The sequence below is a fragment of the Megalobrama amblycephala genome, linkage group LG15, assembly GCF_018812025.1.
Source record: "Megalobrama amblycephala isolate DHTTF-2021 linkage group LG15, ASM1881202v1, whole genome shotgun sequence".
Classification (NCBI taxonomy): Eukaryota; Metazoa; Chordata; class Actinopteri; order Cypriniformes; family Xenocyprididae; genus Megalobrama; species Megalobrama amblycephala.
In genome coordinates, this window is record NC_063058.1 from 17,693,198 (window position 1) to 17,710,007 (window position 16,810).

At 36.2% G+C, this 16,810-nt stretch overlaps 1 protein-coding gene across 1 annotated transcript; it reads left to right on the forward strand.

The window, feature by feature from the left end:
- The first annotated feature begins 284 nt into the window (after window positions 1–284).
- parvaa (parvin, alpha a) lies at window positions 285–16,410 on the forward strand. The gene is given in 14 exon segments (XM_048159440.1): window positions 285–563; window positions 7,029–7,118; window positions 7,233–7,303; window positions 7,389–7,491; window positions 7,615–7,755; window positions 9,090–9,205; window positions 9,734–9,792; window positions 11,056–11,075; window positions 11,575–11,636; window positions 11,713–11,781; window positions 13,406–13,429; window positions 13,431–13,508; window positions 13,899–13,971; window positions 15,524–16,410. Coding segments are annotated over 14 exon segments (1,119 nt in total). The 5' UTR covers window positions 285–427; the 3' UTR covers window positions 15,601–16,410.
- Window positions 16,411–16,810: the final 400 nt, after the last annotated feature.

Genomic DNA, 16,810 nt, shown 5'->3' on the forward strand with positions numbered 1-16,810 from the left:
ACTTTCTATGCGTTTAGACATAAAATATTAATATTTGAAAAATATAGGAATCTTACATTTTCAACATTTAATTAAATAGTATTTAAAAGCTCGTTAAACAAATCTGGCAAAATCTGTGATTTTTATTTCATTATTTTGTTTGTTTATTTGCTTGTATGGATTGTTTTTGGCGCTTCATAGCTCAAGACAGGAATAATAACATACCAGTCATTCATTGTATGATGATACTGGCAGCTTACTACGAATAACTTTATGAACACTCTCCCTTAGGAAAGAGGGAGGGATCAAAGGATAAGGGAAGCTCGTTTTAGAAGGCAGGGCAAATAGCTGGAATTCCGTTTCCGTTCCTGTTCCTGGGATTTTACTCATTCCCTCAGCGGGGAAAATCACATATTAATTTACACTTTTCTGACCCTGACTGTTACCGATGGCTTCTTCCCCGCAGAAATCTCCGTCTTCTCCCAAATCGCCAACTCCAAAGTCTCCGTCCTCCAGAAAGAAAGATGACTCATTTCTGGGAAAACTTGGTGGGACTCTGGCCAGGAGAAAAAAGGCGAAAGAAGGTAGCGGTTGAACCTAAATGCCTATTTTGCAAGGAGTAATGTAATGTTTGGCGCGTTTTAAATATTAAACGGCAGTTCTACTCATGACAGTTTTGCTTGAAAGTACACAAGTTAACCTACTACATAACTTCAGAAGTCTGAATAATTCCCTCCTCCAACGGGATGAGCGTTTGTTAACACTGTCAACATCTCTGTTTCTTGTATATATTTTAAAAACCTCAAAAGAAACGACAACGGGGTGTGTTTAAAGTCGCGAGAAATATAATGTTTACACTCCAAAGTTTGTGCCGCTTTCTAACGAAGTAGCGGACGAATCGCTCTTTTTGATTCGGATCTTTTCAATGAATCACTTTACAAAAGCGCTCTGAAACTGCCCTTGCGCTTCTCTAAATCAGTTGAATCGAATCATTGAATCGAGAACCGTTTCTTTTGAACATGTCTTGCTCGTAGTTGTCCTAAAACCGATGAGTAAATTTGACACATTGGGGCGAAAATTAAGTTATTTTAGAAAGGCAAATAGCAGCATGTTAGAAATAATAATTTTAAAAAAAGTAAATATGTGTATAATCTTAGCTGGATTATACAACAGAGTCTAAGTGTCGGCTTGCTGAAGTAAAAATCAGATTTATTTTCTCAATAGGGAAATTTAATTGTAAACCGTCAAAGACAGACCTATACCATGAGCTATTAAGTTGTTGATCGATGGTACTGTATATGCCTCTGTTGAAGCCATCAACCTGCAATATTCAACTTATTTTTATTCATGTTTAATAGTGGAATTCCTGGTGAAAAACTACAATACCCATGATTCTGCAGAGAATCTCCACCAATCAGAGAACCAAGACAAGCATATAGCACCAAAAGAACTGTTTAGTACTTGCCCACTCCCATGAAGCATCGCAAATGGCATTTCCCTATGCTGTGGAAATACTATATATATATATATTATTGTTTCTGTATACATAATAAACAATTTTATATTTATCCATTGTTTTTTTCATTTGTCATTTGCAATGTTTCATGGGATAGTAGTTCTTTCCCTCATTAAAGGATTAGTTCACCCAAAAATGAAAATAATGTCATTTATTACTCACCCTCATGCCGTTCCACACCCGTAAGACCTTCGTTCATCTTCGGAACACAAATTAAGATATTTTTGATGAAATCCGATGGCTCAGTGAGGCCTGCATAGCCAGCAATGACATTTCCTCTCTCAAGATCCATTAATGTACTAAAAACATATTTAAATCAGTTCATGTGAGTACAGTGGTTCAATTTTAATATTTATAAAGCGATGAGAATATTTTTGGTGTGCCAAAAAAACCCAAAATAATGACTTATGTAGATTATGATGGCCGATTTCAAAGCACTGCTTCAGGAAGCTTTGGAGCACAATGAATCACAATGTATCGAATCATGATTCGGATCGCGTGACAAACCGCCAATCTGTTGAAATTTCTCAACAAGACTTTGGCGCTCCAAACAGCTGATTCATTATGCTCCGATGATTCATGAAGCAGTGTTTTGAAATCGGCCATCACTATATAAGTCGTTATTTTGTTTTTTTTGGCACACCAAAAATATTCTCGTCGCTTTATAATATTAATATTGAACCACTGACTGTACTCACATGAACTGATTTAAGTATGTTTTTAGTACCTTTATGGATCTTGAGAGAGGAAATGTCATTGCTCCCTATGAAGGCCTCACGGAGCCATTAGGATTTCATCAAAAATATCTTAAATTGTGTTCCGAAGGTCTTACGGGTGTGGAGCAACATGAGGGTAAGTAATTAATGTCAGAATTTTAATTTTTGGGTGAACTATCCCTTTAAAGCCGTTAAGTACACAGTTTTGTACTTTTGTCTTTTTGTCCGAAATTAAAAAAAATAATAATAATAATCTTTTGCTTTTTTATTGTAATTCACCTTGTATCTGTTTGGTTTGTGGCTTATAACTGTTTAATGGAGCCTTTTTAAAAACCCTTATAGGAAAACTACTTCCTGAACCAAAGACACTGGAAAAATTGGGCAGAGTTGCACTCTACTGTGCTCAAAAATGCATTGATGTCATAGCAGTTCAGTTAAGATTTTGCCAATAGATTTATTAGTGATTTTCTTTGTGCTTCATTTTGGCAAGTAGCATTTTAAAGCATGTACCCTGGAGGCATGATTATAAAAAACCTTTTAAAGTATTCAACCACACCTGAAAATGACTGGAGTCATCGAATCATTCAGACAAAAACTTCTAAACTACACTCTTGAGTAGCAATAATCAGCCTTTTTATAGTCTAGAAATCACACGTTGGCACATTATAAAGTGTTCTAAAGCTCTGTCTTCAGCTAACACCCAGCTTTGGCAGTGTTTTTCTAACCATGTAAGGTATTCTGCCTGGACGAGGCTTGAGATTGTTATTGTACAGGAATGAGAACAGAGTCATCTCATCCTTGAGACAAGAACAGCTGCGAAACTAGACCGCAATATCCAGTAATAATCCTGACAACTTATGATGATCCACATCCTTAACAAATAAAAATATATTAGTCTTCTTGTCCTCTTATCCAGTAAGTAAATTAGACAGTGTGCCGCTGCCCATTACTTTGGAGTGTTTCTTCTGGGTTTGCACGATTCCCAGAGTGCACTTCTGTAATGATTGCATGGCATCCATCAGCACTTGCAAGGCCGATTGAGAGGAAAAAGCAGCTGAGCCTTCGGATTCTCTGACTGCTTATTTATCTGTCTCTTATTCAACCACATACAGGATGAGAGCTGGATGGGTAATTGATGTATGATTTGATTTGATGAGGTGCATTTTATGATGCAGTGCATTTTATGTTTATTGCTTTAGTTACACAATTGAAAATATGAATTACACAGGATAACTAACTACTACAACTTGAAAGTGCAATATGTAATAGTTTTGCAGTAAAATATCCAAAAACCACTAGGCCAGTGTTATATATTTTGTTCACTTGAGTACTTATAATATCCCAAATGTTTCCAACTATTTGTAAATCGTGAGAAAATTGCAATTTTAACCAAAGCTCCGGGACGTGTGAGGAGTCGCCTGTCAGTTGCCTCATACCCGCGTTACCCTTCGGTTTCCGGTTTCATTTTGTAGAAACCATGGAAACACCAAAGACGCTTTAATATTGACATGTTTTAATAGACAAGGAAACAACTGTTTGATTGTTGTTATATAGCTCAACACGTTTAGTCTGATTGTTTAAATCTAATTTTCTTGAGTTTTTGCGAGTACCATGCTTTACCATGAGAAAAACATTATTTTGTGAAGTAGCTAACATAGCATAATCAGATGCAGCTTTATTTTTAGTAACAGTAATACAGAATTTTCTCCATCATACAATACGTTTTAAAATGAACTGCATGCCATTTATCAACACAAGCCATCCAGCATTTAATATGATATTCTAAACTCGATCTATCTTACTGCAGTGTGTAACAATGTCTCACAGCAGCCGCCGAGCGAACGCACAGAGTAACGTTATAACATCATTTTAAACACTCTCAAATGTATCTAATATGATAAACAGAGCTGCGTTACCTCATACTCATGACCGGAAAAGCGGAAGCAGCACCAGCGACTGTGTCATAATAAAAGTTCAGCTGAGGCGTGTGTTGCGCAATCGCTCCTCGTTCAGCTCCAACAACACTCGGTCCTGCTCTGCTTCATACTACAGTAACGTTAATAATCGCATCCATGAACATGATTTCTTCCCGACTCCTATCCTGATTGTTTCCACCGGCTGTGATGTGGAGACCACGTGTCCCAAGATTCCGCGCTCAAACTTGGCGTCATCAAGCTACGGCTTTGTTTTGAATAGGCCTCTAGCGACCTCTAGAGGACAGAAATCTTACATACTGCACCTTTAAATGGTTGGTGAAAAAAATGTGAACATTATTTAGTCACCTACATGTCACTCCAAACCTATAAGCTGTTAATTTTTTCTGTGTATGTTTTTTTTTTTTTTTTTTTTTTTTTACTAATTTTTCTTTCTATATACCAGTCTTAAGCTTCAAAAAGTACAAAAAAGCACAATAACATGAGAGATGAACTGGTGGAAGTCTATTCAGTGACTGATATTTCTTGTCACCCATGTTAACCTCAGTGCTCGCCACAATACAAGATACATGACATCTTTGTCGTGCCGTTGGATTGTATGCACCCCCGCATCAGCGAGAAGAAGCAGCAGGAGAGCAGCTGTGCGTGAGGTCGAGAGGGTGTTGATTAATAGGATATCATCCTCCATGGGAGGCCTCTGGAATCCAGCACAGGATGTTCGCATCCCCATAATCAGAGCTGTAGACAGTGATGCATGCTGGGTTGCTGTAGGAGCGAAGAGCGGGAGTTGAAGATGTTGAGAATGTCTACATTTTCCTAAAGTCTTATAAATATATGATGCGATTAATTCAAAACGCATGCGATTAATTCAAAATCCTTAACGCGTTAAAATAATTTAACTCAAATAAATTACTGAAGCATGCAAAATTGCCTCATTACCATAATTTACGTCACACAGTTAGATGACCTTTGGGAGTCGGGAGTTTATCACACTGCGCTAGTACCTGTAACCTTAGTAGGTGGAAATTTCTATTCTTAACCCCTTAACCCAACTTCGCTACTCTGTTTGTGATCATCAGATCATTTTATATCATTTGGTTATTGGGTGTCATTTTGGAGTCTCCCAAGGGCTTTTCACTTGAAATAGTTAACCCTGGGTCACTCTAAGCCCTGGGTAAACGAGATCCTGGGTTAACATTATTCACGTTTCACACTGCTCATACTATACCCGGGGTTAACAGTTAATCCTGGGTATTCATAAACTGCTGTTTCACACTGCACATTCCTAAACCCTGGGTTAAAGTCCTTATTTGCATATTTGTGATGTCAATGTTTCTTACTGAACAAATGCAGCACACAACCTGTTTACATAAAGGCTCTAGCATTGCGCGTCCTCATTGGTGACTGTAATATCAAGTCTTTTCTAAGTGAACTTTTCGAAACTATAAAGATAAGAATGATGGTCTCCTCTTCTCTCCAATTGTTGCATTTTCCATCGCCGTTTGACATTTTTCCTATCATACGCAGAAACCACTGTTTATATACATTGCGTTGTGTTTCCATGACTGCCCAAAGCATGTAAATATAAGGCACGCGATTGGTTGTCGGTTGCTAAGCATCTAGTTGTAACATTCTAACACTGCTTTGTTTCATGCTGAACAAGTTTGGCACCGCAATACGCAGTTAACACCGCAAAAGCAGTGCTAACCCTGCTCCGGAGCAGGGTTTCTTAACCCTGGGTAAAAAGCGGTACTAACCCCGCATCTAAATTACAAGTGTGAAAAGCTCAGAGGTTAAAAGCTGTGTTTAGAATGACAATAACCCGGGATTAAGCGCTGTGAAAAAGCCCTAGTGTTCTTTTTTGGAAAGACGGATAAATTTACTTTGAAAAAAGCTTGCAGAAAATACAGTTTTGTGAATTATCCTTCAATCTGATAGTTTACTTTGCTGGATATAGCAAATGATGACAAAATAAACGCGTTAAATAAGATAAATTATTAATTATTAATTTCACATTAAGTATGTGATTAATCGTGATTAATCGCACAAAAGAGTGATTAATCGCGATTAAAAATGTTAATCTAATGACAGCCCTAGATTTTTTTACATTTTCATCCAAAAATGAGCCGTGATGATAGTGTTGTGGGTGGTTGCCAGGGTGTTGCTAAGTGGTAACTAAGGTGTTTTTGGTCATTGCTAGGTGGTTGCTTACTAAAAAATTATCTTGATGTCTCTGGTGGCTAAATATTATTGTTCATTGCATAAACAATAATATTTAATACTTTATTTTTTATTTAATTCATTATTTAATTCATATTTTATTTAATATTTAATTTTTAAAAGTTTAATATTTACTATAATGAATATAATATGCATTACCCTTCAAAAGTTTAGGGTCGGTAAGTTTATTTTTATTTTTTTTTTTTTTTTTTTTTTTTCAAAATTATAGTAAAACAGTAATATTCTGAAATATTATTACAATTTGAAATACATTTTTAAATTTGAATACAATTCAAAATGTTTTTATTCCTGTGACGGAAAGCTGAATTTTCAGCATCATTACTCCAGTCTTCAGTGTCACATGATCCTTCAGAAATCATTCTAATATGTTGATTTGCTGCTCGAAAAAAACATTTCTTATTATTATCAATGTTGAAAACAGCTGTGCTGCTTAATATTGTTTTTATATAGAAAGAATGGAAAGTTCAGAATAGAATAGAAAATTTAAAAAAACAACATTTATTTGACATAGAAATCTTTTGATACATTATATAACAGCAGTAACACAAGTGATAAATCACCCAATTTCTTTTCTTTTCTTTTTGGCCACTGTATTCAGAAATAATTTGTTACCTCTCACCCAATGTGTCCTGTATCCTATAGTATCGGAGCTGCAGGAAGAGGGGATGAACGCCATTAATCTCCCCCTGAGTCCCACACCTTTTGAGCTTCATCCTGAGGACATCATGCTAGGTACTGAACCCGTAGCCTGATTATTAAATTGATGCTCTTTCAGGTTAATAATAAGCCCTTACACCTTCCTCTCATCTTTTTTCCCCACTTCCTGTCTGTCTCTTTCTCTCACAGAGGAAAATGAAGTCCGCACTATGGTGGACCCAAACTCGAAAAATGACAGAAAACTCCAGGAACTGATGAAGGTTTGTATTTAAAGGCAAAATGTCATCATTTTATTGACACTCATGTCATTCCAAACCCGTACACACATGATTATGCCTAAATTAGGTGCTCATCGACTGGATCAACGATGTTCTGGTTGGGGAAAGGATCATTGTGAAGGACCTGGCTGAAGATCTCTATGATGGACAGGTTCTCCAGAAGCTGTTTGGTACAACATTTTACAATATGGCTTCTTCTGATTGGTTAGAAAGAGTTGACTAAACAACCAAGCAAATTCTACCTGGACTCCTTGAGATCTTCTCAAATTCTTCCTTGTGTTTCTGTCCTCTAGAAAAGCTTGAAGGTGAGAAGCTAAATGTTGCGGAGGTGACCCAATCTGAGATTGCCCAGAAACAGAAGCTGCAGACGGTTCTGGAGAGAATCAATGACGCGCTGAAGGTCTCCACCAGGAGCATCAAGTGGAACGTGGACTGTAGGTCCCTAGAGCTTCAACATGATTTGTTCAAATGATCCTAAATAAGACAAGACAAGCGTAAATATGGACCTGTCTTAAAGTGTCCACTTAGACATGCTGTGGTGCACAAAATGGCTTTACAACAAAGTATGTTTAAAGCACTATTGATGGGTGTTTCTCATAGCTTTGAGTTTCAAAGGCTTGGAAAACACTTTAGGTGATGTAACAGTGTCTTTTAGTGGATTTCAATCACTCTACTTATATGGAAGAGACACTAAAGAGATTGCAGGTCATTTTATGAGGCAGGAAGATTTATGCGTTATTGATTTTCGTATTAAATGGAGGCCAACATCAATCCCGTGTCCTTAAGTAACAATTCACAGATCTGAAGCTGCTACTTAGCTGGTTTCGTGCCAATACTGGTTTTAATCCACTGAAAAGAAACCAGGGGATGTTTAAAGTTGGCATGAAATGGAAGTTGTAATAGAAATTTCTTTTCTATTGTAATGTATATCCAAGTGAAATGGCTAAAATATAGTAAAAATGTATGGCGGGACTTGATTTTGTCTTGATGCTAGTCCATTGGTTGGATGGTTGTTGTGGTTTGCTATTGGTCGATCTCATGTGAATGCAGTGTTTCCCATACATTGACTAGACTGTGGCGGCCCGCCACGTTCTAATTTGTCCCGCCACAGTCTCAAAATGAAACGGAAATTAGGTTAGCAAAATAAGTAGATTAGCACTATATTCAAAGGCATCTGAAGCCATTCCATAGCCTCATGCGAGGGATAAAAGAATATATGCATCGTTAACTTTAAGTTCACGGTCAGAAACTCGTCTTCTCTCCGCTGCAGCTGTCAATCATTCACTGTTCAGCACTCAAACAGCGCGTCACGTTCGGTAACGACAGTCAGCACGGTTAAACTCTCCAATATGATATATTCCGATTATAATACTTGATATGTAGTCGATAAAGGGCTGTGGATTTGCATAAAATGACTTTATCTTGCTGAAGTTTATTGCTGTTTCTGAACGATGTCACCATCATACTGGATACAGGATGTCTGTTAGATCGCACAACACAAGGACTATGAATTTGCGTCATACGCACAATAACTGGAATTTAAAAAAGTGCTAGAGTGACCGGTGTCCACCCACCACAGTCTCACAAAATGTGGGAAACACTGGAATGACAGGATGAATTTATTAAAGATTACAAGGGCACACAAAATTTAAGAAAATGATGTGCACGGATAAATCGTTAATAATAAACACTACAATATTCCATAAAAAAATAAGAATTATCAGATGTTTTCATGGTGACTTTTTTCTTTTTTTACACCATTTGCTAGCGGTTCACGCTAAGAGCATTGTGGCCATCCTTCACCTGCTGGTGGCGCTTTCACAGCACTTCAGAGCCCCCATTCGCCTCCCTGACCATGTGTCCATTCAGGTGGTTGTGGTCCAGGTACGCAGACTCTTTTAGACTGTGATGCTAACTGCTAATAAATCTTTGTTGTCGTGATGCTAAAAGTAGACTGTTTTGTTTGCATTTAAAACACTCTCATAAACCAAATTCTTCTCACAAATCTCCACAAAATCAAATAAAAGGTCAATTTTGTTATTTTTGACCTACCAGTTTTTGTCAATATGTATTTTAGGAAAGAAAGCAAGTCAGAATAGAAAATGCAGATAAAAAGCTAATTAGCATTACTTTTATCTGTATTTTTTTCTTGAATTCTTTTGATATTTTCTTGCTTTTCTTCAATGTTGAATCAATACTAATGATAATAGTCAGTATCTTCTTGCAATCGTTTGATACTGAGTGAAATATGGATAGTCAATTATCCTCAATATATCGAAAACTAATTAGCCTCAGTAACTAATGCTAGCTTGCTGATGTTGATGCTGTCATTTTATTTTTCTGTATTTTGATATCGAACATGAATTCTGACTCTTGTTAACATCCAATCTGTTCCTTTTTCCTTTCTCTTAGAAACGAGAGGGCATTCTCCAATCCCGTCAGGTTATGGAGGAGATAACTGGCAACACAGAGTACGTCAATTCTGCATCCCTAATTTCCAAATGTCACCCCCATGTGTTCATAAATGTGCCAATATCAGGGTTTAATGATCTTTTGCACCTTTCATATGTTTCAATCATTGTGCAGTAGATTACTGATTACAAGATGGCGTCTGGATTAGCTATTACACTGGTTTGTCACCCTTTGTGTGGACACACACACACACACACATATATGTGCACAGCTGACTGTAAAGCGGTCCAGCAGGCACCTGGCAGCTGGGGAGATAAGTGTGTGTTTTTGCACGTGTATGTGTGTTTGAGGAATACTTCCTGAGGCTGTTATCACACACACAGTAGCTGCTGCTGCCCAGGCTGATGGCTGGCAGGAGTGATTAGAGAGTGAGGAGGAGGGGGCCTCATGGGGAGAAAGCTCTGTCCAGGGTTGTCCCAGACTTGCCTGATCAATTTGATCACCCTTCCACACGCCCAAATAGCAGATGACTTTTTTTTGCCTGGCTTTCAGAGACCGTAGCATTACGAAAGATAAATTACCTCCCGTGCTGTACAGGAGATGAATGAAATGCATAACTTGCAAAAATGCGCTGATATTAAAATTCTTGCCGATAACGACAAGACAATTTTTTTTTTTTTCCTGTTATGACCTATGCCCAACAAATGTTCGATAGTAATCAATCTAAACTAAAATCAATCATTTTAAATGCTACAAAGCATCACTACATTATAATGTACAGGATGAAAAATAGATATTCATTTTAATGTTGGCTAAAGATTTCATTAAACTGTTATTAAATCAGTGTTTTTAAAGATTAACTTTAAATGGGTATTTAATGATTGCAAAGAGAAAATGAGTATGAATATTTAAATATCCAGTGTCATTCTATCTATATATATATATATATATATATATATATATACATACACACACACACACACACACACACACACACACACAGTTGCAAGAAAAAGTATGTGAACCACTTGCAGAATCTGTGAAAATGTTAATAATTTTAACAAAATAAGGGAGATAATACAAAATGCATGTTATTTTTTCTTTAGTACTGTCCTGGGTAAGATATTTTACATAAAAGATGTTTACATATAATCCACAAGACAAAAAAAAAAAATAGCTGAATTTATTAAAATTACCCCTAAAATTATCACTAAGTAGCTGGAATTATTATGTGACGATTTTCTAACCACATGCTTCTATATGTTGATACCAAAGTTCAGTCATAAATTAATAGTTAAATTAATAATTCTGTATGTTCACAGGGCATTATCTGGCAGGCATGGTAAGTTTTATCATTTAGATGTTATATACATTACTGTTCAATAGTTTGGGGTCAGTAAGATTTAAATTTTTATTTTTATATATATATATATATATATATATATATATATATATATATATATATATATATATATATATATATATATATATATATATATATATATATATATATATATATTGCAGCACAACTGTTTTCAACATTGATAATCAGATAATCAGTATATTAGGATGATTTCTGAAGGATCATGTGACACTGAAGACTGGAGTAATGATGCTGAAAATTCAGCTTTCCATCACGATTACATATTTAAAATACATTCATATACAATACAGTTATTGTAAATTGTATAATGACTAATTTTTGATAAATAAATGCAGCCTTGGTGAGCTTAAGAGACTTATGAGAGAAACATATGAAAATCTTACCAACCCCAAACTTTTGAATGATAGTTTAAAAGTTGCAGTTGTTTTCTAATACTTGGATGTATTCTTCTATGCAGAGCGTGATGCTTTTGATACCTTGTTTGATCATGCTCCTGACAAGCTGAATGTAGTGAAGAAGGTATGAAAGAGCACAAATAATAGCCGAATTGACATCCTAAGACAAGCCTGACCACATATGCATCTGTTTTCCACAGACTCTAATCACTTTCGTCAATAAACACCTGAATAAACTGAACTTGGAGGTTGCTGAACTGGATACACAGGTAACTAGCACAAGGATCAACACAATAAATATACTGTGACTGTGGGAAATTAAAGCGCTGAGACATGAGAAATAATCCGTTACAGTGATTTTATAAAATGGTAGCAGCAACAACATGATGAAAGGGTATTTGTTCAATAAATTAAGTGAAATTGCATCATTTATTCCTGTTCATGTCACATACCACAGTCTATTTGGCTGTGCCAGTCGATCTTTTACATGGAATTACAATGGGAATTGAAGCATTCAATCCTCAAAACGGACACAAAAGCATCATAAAAATAGAATTTAAAGTAGCTCATTTTATTTGTACTCTATATTTCAAGTTTTCTGAACCCATATGATTGCTTTTTGTCAGAAATATTCTGGAATTTAAGTCGTTATTCTTCACAGAATAAAGTAGTTCATTAGCTTATCTGTAGGCTGTTTACAGTTGCCAAATATTAATCAACTAATAACATTAATTTTACAACATTAGATGTAACATAAAACACTGATGTACATAACTCATTAGAAAAAACTAAGAAGAAACAGTTATTTCAACGAAAATACATCAAATCGCGCAGGGAATTCTGGGAATGTCAATTTACTTTTTTTTTTTACTGTAAATTATACAATAACTTGTTCTTTTTCACTCCCAAAAACTGTAAATTTAATGGTATTTTACTGTGAAATTACATTAAATGTATGGTTAGATCTATTACAGTTATTTACCATATACAGTAAGGTAACTTTTAGTTAACCAATTAACAGTTTTTCACCGTTGCATTTTTACAGTCTTTTACCGTTAAAATCATGACCATTTTTTTTTACAGTGAAGCTTTCAATCTTCAAAACGGACCCATAAAATAAAATTTAAAATATCTCATTCGATTTGTACTCTGTATTTCAAGTTTTCTGAACCCATTTGTGAAATTTTCTGGAATTTAATTCGCTATTCTTCACTAAATAAAGTAGTTTATTAGTTTATCTGTAGACGGTTGCCAAATATTAATCAACTAATAAGTTGCTAAATGATTGCCATGTTAATATAAAATTCAATCATTTTCATAAGTGTGTGTATACACTATTCAAAGGTTTGGGGACAATAAGATATATATAGATCTATATAAAGATATATATATATATATATATATATATATATATATATATATATATATATATATATATATATATATATATATATTTTTTTTTTTTTTTTTTTATGTTTTTGAATAAAGTCTCTTATGCTCACCCAGGCTGCATTTATTAAATTTAAAAATACAGTTAGAACAGTAAAATTCTGAAATATTATTACAATTTAAAATAACTTTTCTTTTTTCGTATAGTTTCAAATTTAATTTATTTTTGTGATGCAACGCTGAATTTTCAGCTGCTCAAGAAACTATTATTATTATTATTATTATTATTATTATCATCAGTGTTGAAAACAGTTGCGCTGCTTAATGTTTTTGTGGAAACTGATACTTATTTCCAGGATTCTTTGAATATAAATTGATTCACTGTCACTTTTGATTCATTTAATTCATCCTTGCTGAATAAAAGTGTTATTTAATGTAAATTTGCATTTCTCGATTCGCCGTGTTCGACAGGATTGAGTTATTCTGACTGAGACGTGTTTGTAGTTTGCAGATGGTGTGTATCTGGTTCCTGCTGATGGGACTTCTGGAAGGATACTTCGTCCCCCTCTACAACTTCTTCCTGACCCCTGAGAATTTTGACCAAAAGGTATAAATTATGAGTGCATCTGCGGTTAGCGTGCTTCAGTGTGGAAAGCCATCCTGGTGCGCTGTGTTGAGTGTCATTGAGAGGGGGTGGTGTTGACAGTCAGCCCAAAGTACAGGCTGCTCACCTGGGTCACATCCAGCAGGCCCAGCTCGTGCCAAATGGGCATGTCGCACCAGGATGCATCTGTAATCTGCCTCTGCACAGGAAACGGATAAGTGGTGTGATGTGTGGCTCCCTTCTAATATCCAGTGCTTGTGTGTGGATTTCAGAGATAACTGCTTTAGGTCCTTCTACAATCCAGTTTTGGGAAATCACCTTTTTTAACACGTACCCCATTTTGTAGTTGTACTTCAAGGTGTCAAAATATGGTTGTTACTCTTTTATCTGCAGGTTCATAATGTGTCTTTCTCCTTTGAGCTGATGCAGGACGGTGGCCTGGAGAGGCCCAAACCCAGGCCTGAGGGTAATTATGCCTTTGTTTTCTGCAAATCCTATCATTGTAATTGTGTGGCTGACAGGCTATTTTAAAAAGATTTGTCTTGTCAGAGCTGTACTCTGCTACTGATGTGTTCCCAATTCTCTCTTTTAACCTGAAAGTTCAATTTCTTAAATGCCTCCCATATGGAAGTTTCAGAGATAATTGAAAAGTTACATTAAATTACATTAAAAATCGTTTTGACAGGCCCTCAAAATATGTCCATGTTGTTTATAAGTTATAATTAATAACTAACCTTCTTATAAGAGCTAGTTTGACAAATCAGCAGTTCACAATAATATAAACTTACTAAGATTATACATGCTACACAAATACCACAATTATACAGCTGTTTTTATACTACTATTAATTTATAATGAATGAAAGCATTTATACCGTGTACGTTTTGTGTTTGTGTGTGTGTGTGTGAATGATTTTCAGGTTAAATGTGTTTAGGTTTATTAGTGTTGTTTGCATTATGCCATTCAGAGTCCTTGAAGAGTCAGGTACATTATTTAACATTGCAAAAATCCACTTAACGCTTTAAATCAATTCAAACAAGTACAGGCCAGAACACACCAAGCTGACGCCGACGAACTAGTGGCGATGAAAGCAGACTGTGGGGTTGACTCACGTCGGCAGCGTCTGTGTCCAAAGTTGCCCTGAAACACCAAACCGACGCTAAACAGCCGACGGCCAAGTAGCACCAAAGTCCCTTTAAGACAAGTCATTTCACTCGGCGGCCATCTTTGAAACGCCTCTCGGGCATCCTGGGCATCATGCAGCTCCTATCTCTTTGAATGGGGAAACATCAAATTCTCCAAAACTGTTCGCCAACCTTACGATTAAATTTCATATTTGAAATCACCAATGAAATCTGACAACAACTGTCTCATAAATGTTTTTTCCAAACGCTCGAATCATGACAAAAAAACTGTATTTTCAGGCTGGATCAAGCTAATGCGCATGCGCAGACCTAAATGTGCGTCTCTTGTGCCTCATTTCGGCGGCGCGCGTCTGACTGTTTCTATAGAAACCAGTGCTTCTAACGGCCGCTGCAGTGACGCGATGACTTTACCAATCAGCGATTGGTTCTTATTTAGAAGGCGGGACTTATTCCGCCATATTGCGGAACTTTCTCCCATTACACTTTCTCCCATTAAAAACAATACGAGTGACAGTCTTGTGTTACTATAGTCTTTGGTAGCACGTCAGTTCTGCGCCTGCGTGAGATGAAATGCCTTTTCGAACGAGCAGGCGGCAGTAGCTGAACAGCCAATCAGAATGAACAGATGGCCCGACGGGCCGACGAGCTCCAACGCCGATTCAACATGTCGAATCGGCCGAAAAAAATCCGACGAGGACCAACTTAAGCCGACAGACGAAGAAAAACTGCCCGACGGCCGACTGTCGGCTTGGTGTGTTCCTGCCTTACTGGAACTGAAGAAACTATGCACTGGAGTTCAGAGCGAGATATTGTAATAATTGTAACTATATAAAAGCTTTTGTTCTCAAATTTCATTCCTCTCTTTTATTCCAGACATTGTGAATTGTGACCTAAAATCGACACTTCGAGTTCTTTACAACCTTTTCACCAGGTACAGACACGTGGAATGAGTCGAAACGGGAAACACGTCTATGTGATCAGAGTTTTTATGAGGCTGACAGACAAAATGTGCTGTTAATTATTGTGGAGTATTGTATAATACTCCTATATGACTAATAATTGTGTCTAAGTATTTTTTCTTGTCATCTAGATGGATGTAAAAACACTAAAGAAAATAACACTATGCATATCAATGTTTTTTTTTTTTTTAATGAAAGCATTCCATTCCTCAGATGATGCATTGAAGTTTAGCATAACTTAGGCTTTTATTTGTGGAAAATGCAATTAGCTGTTTAATCTGTTTGGAATGTATTCATTCTAAAGTGCCTAAACAGACGTATGAGAGAAAATATCCAGCATGCCACTACACATTATATCACATAAAACACTATATTATCTTAACTCACTGTATTTGCTTATATTTCCAAGTGGGTATCTGGCCAAATAATTTGTTAGTTGTAATGAATGACTGTTTCACTACATATCTTAATTGTTTTTATACTGTCCACTTGCATAGTCTATCTGCATCAACCAAAAATTGTTCCTATATGCTGTTGCCACACAAATTTGGCTCCGTTTGTAATTTTGAGGACTTATAGCGATTTTAATTTAATTTATTTTCTTACATCTTAAAACATGGTGATCATTATTGGGCAAAATTTGTATTTAAAATGAAATGGAAGCTACAAGAAAAGACTTTTTTATACCTTGTTTAATTGATATCATTCCAGTATCACCATTTGTGAAAAACTCAATGTTCATGTTTTATCTGCACCTGAAAAATGTTACAAAATCTACATTAAACGTGGATGAATCATCTACCCCATTGTCATTGTCAGATTTTATCTTTCCATTCCATTTCCTCCCGCTACCGAGCCAAAAACTGCATTCTTGAGTGCTTGTACTTTAAGCCGTCTTGATAGACTCGGTTCACTTCACTCACTGGAACAGATGCGTACGCCGTTCAAAATACCGCAGGGATGACCAGCAGCAGACATGGGCCCTCTTTGTCCTTATGTAAGTGGAAGGCTGTTTGGGGGTAATTTACTTCCATTCAAAACCATCCACCTCCACATGGGAACTGGTGCTTGAAAAAACGCTTTAACATTCTTATTGGATTCTTTCAAAATGGCTGCAAATCACAATGATGGTCTAATTTGATCTGGGCAGACACCATATGCTACAGTCCTTGAGCACTGTAGTTTGCTTTGTGCTTTACAA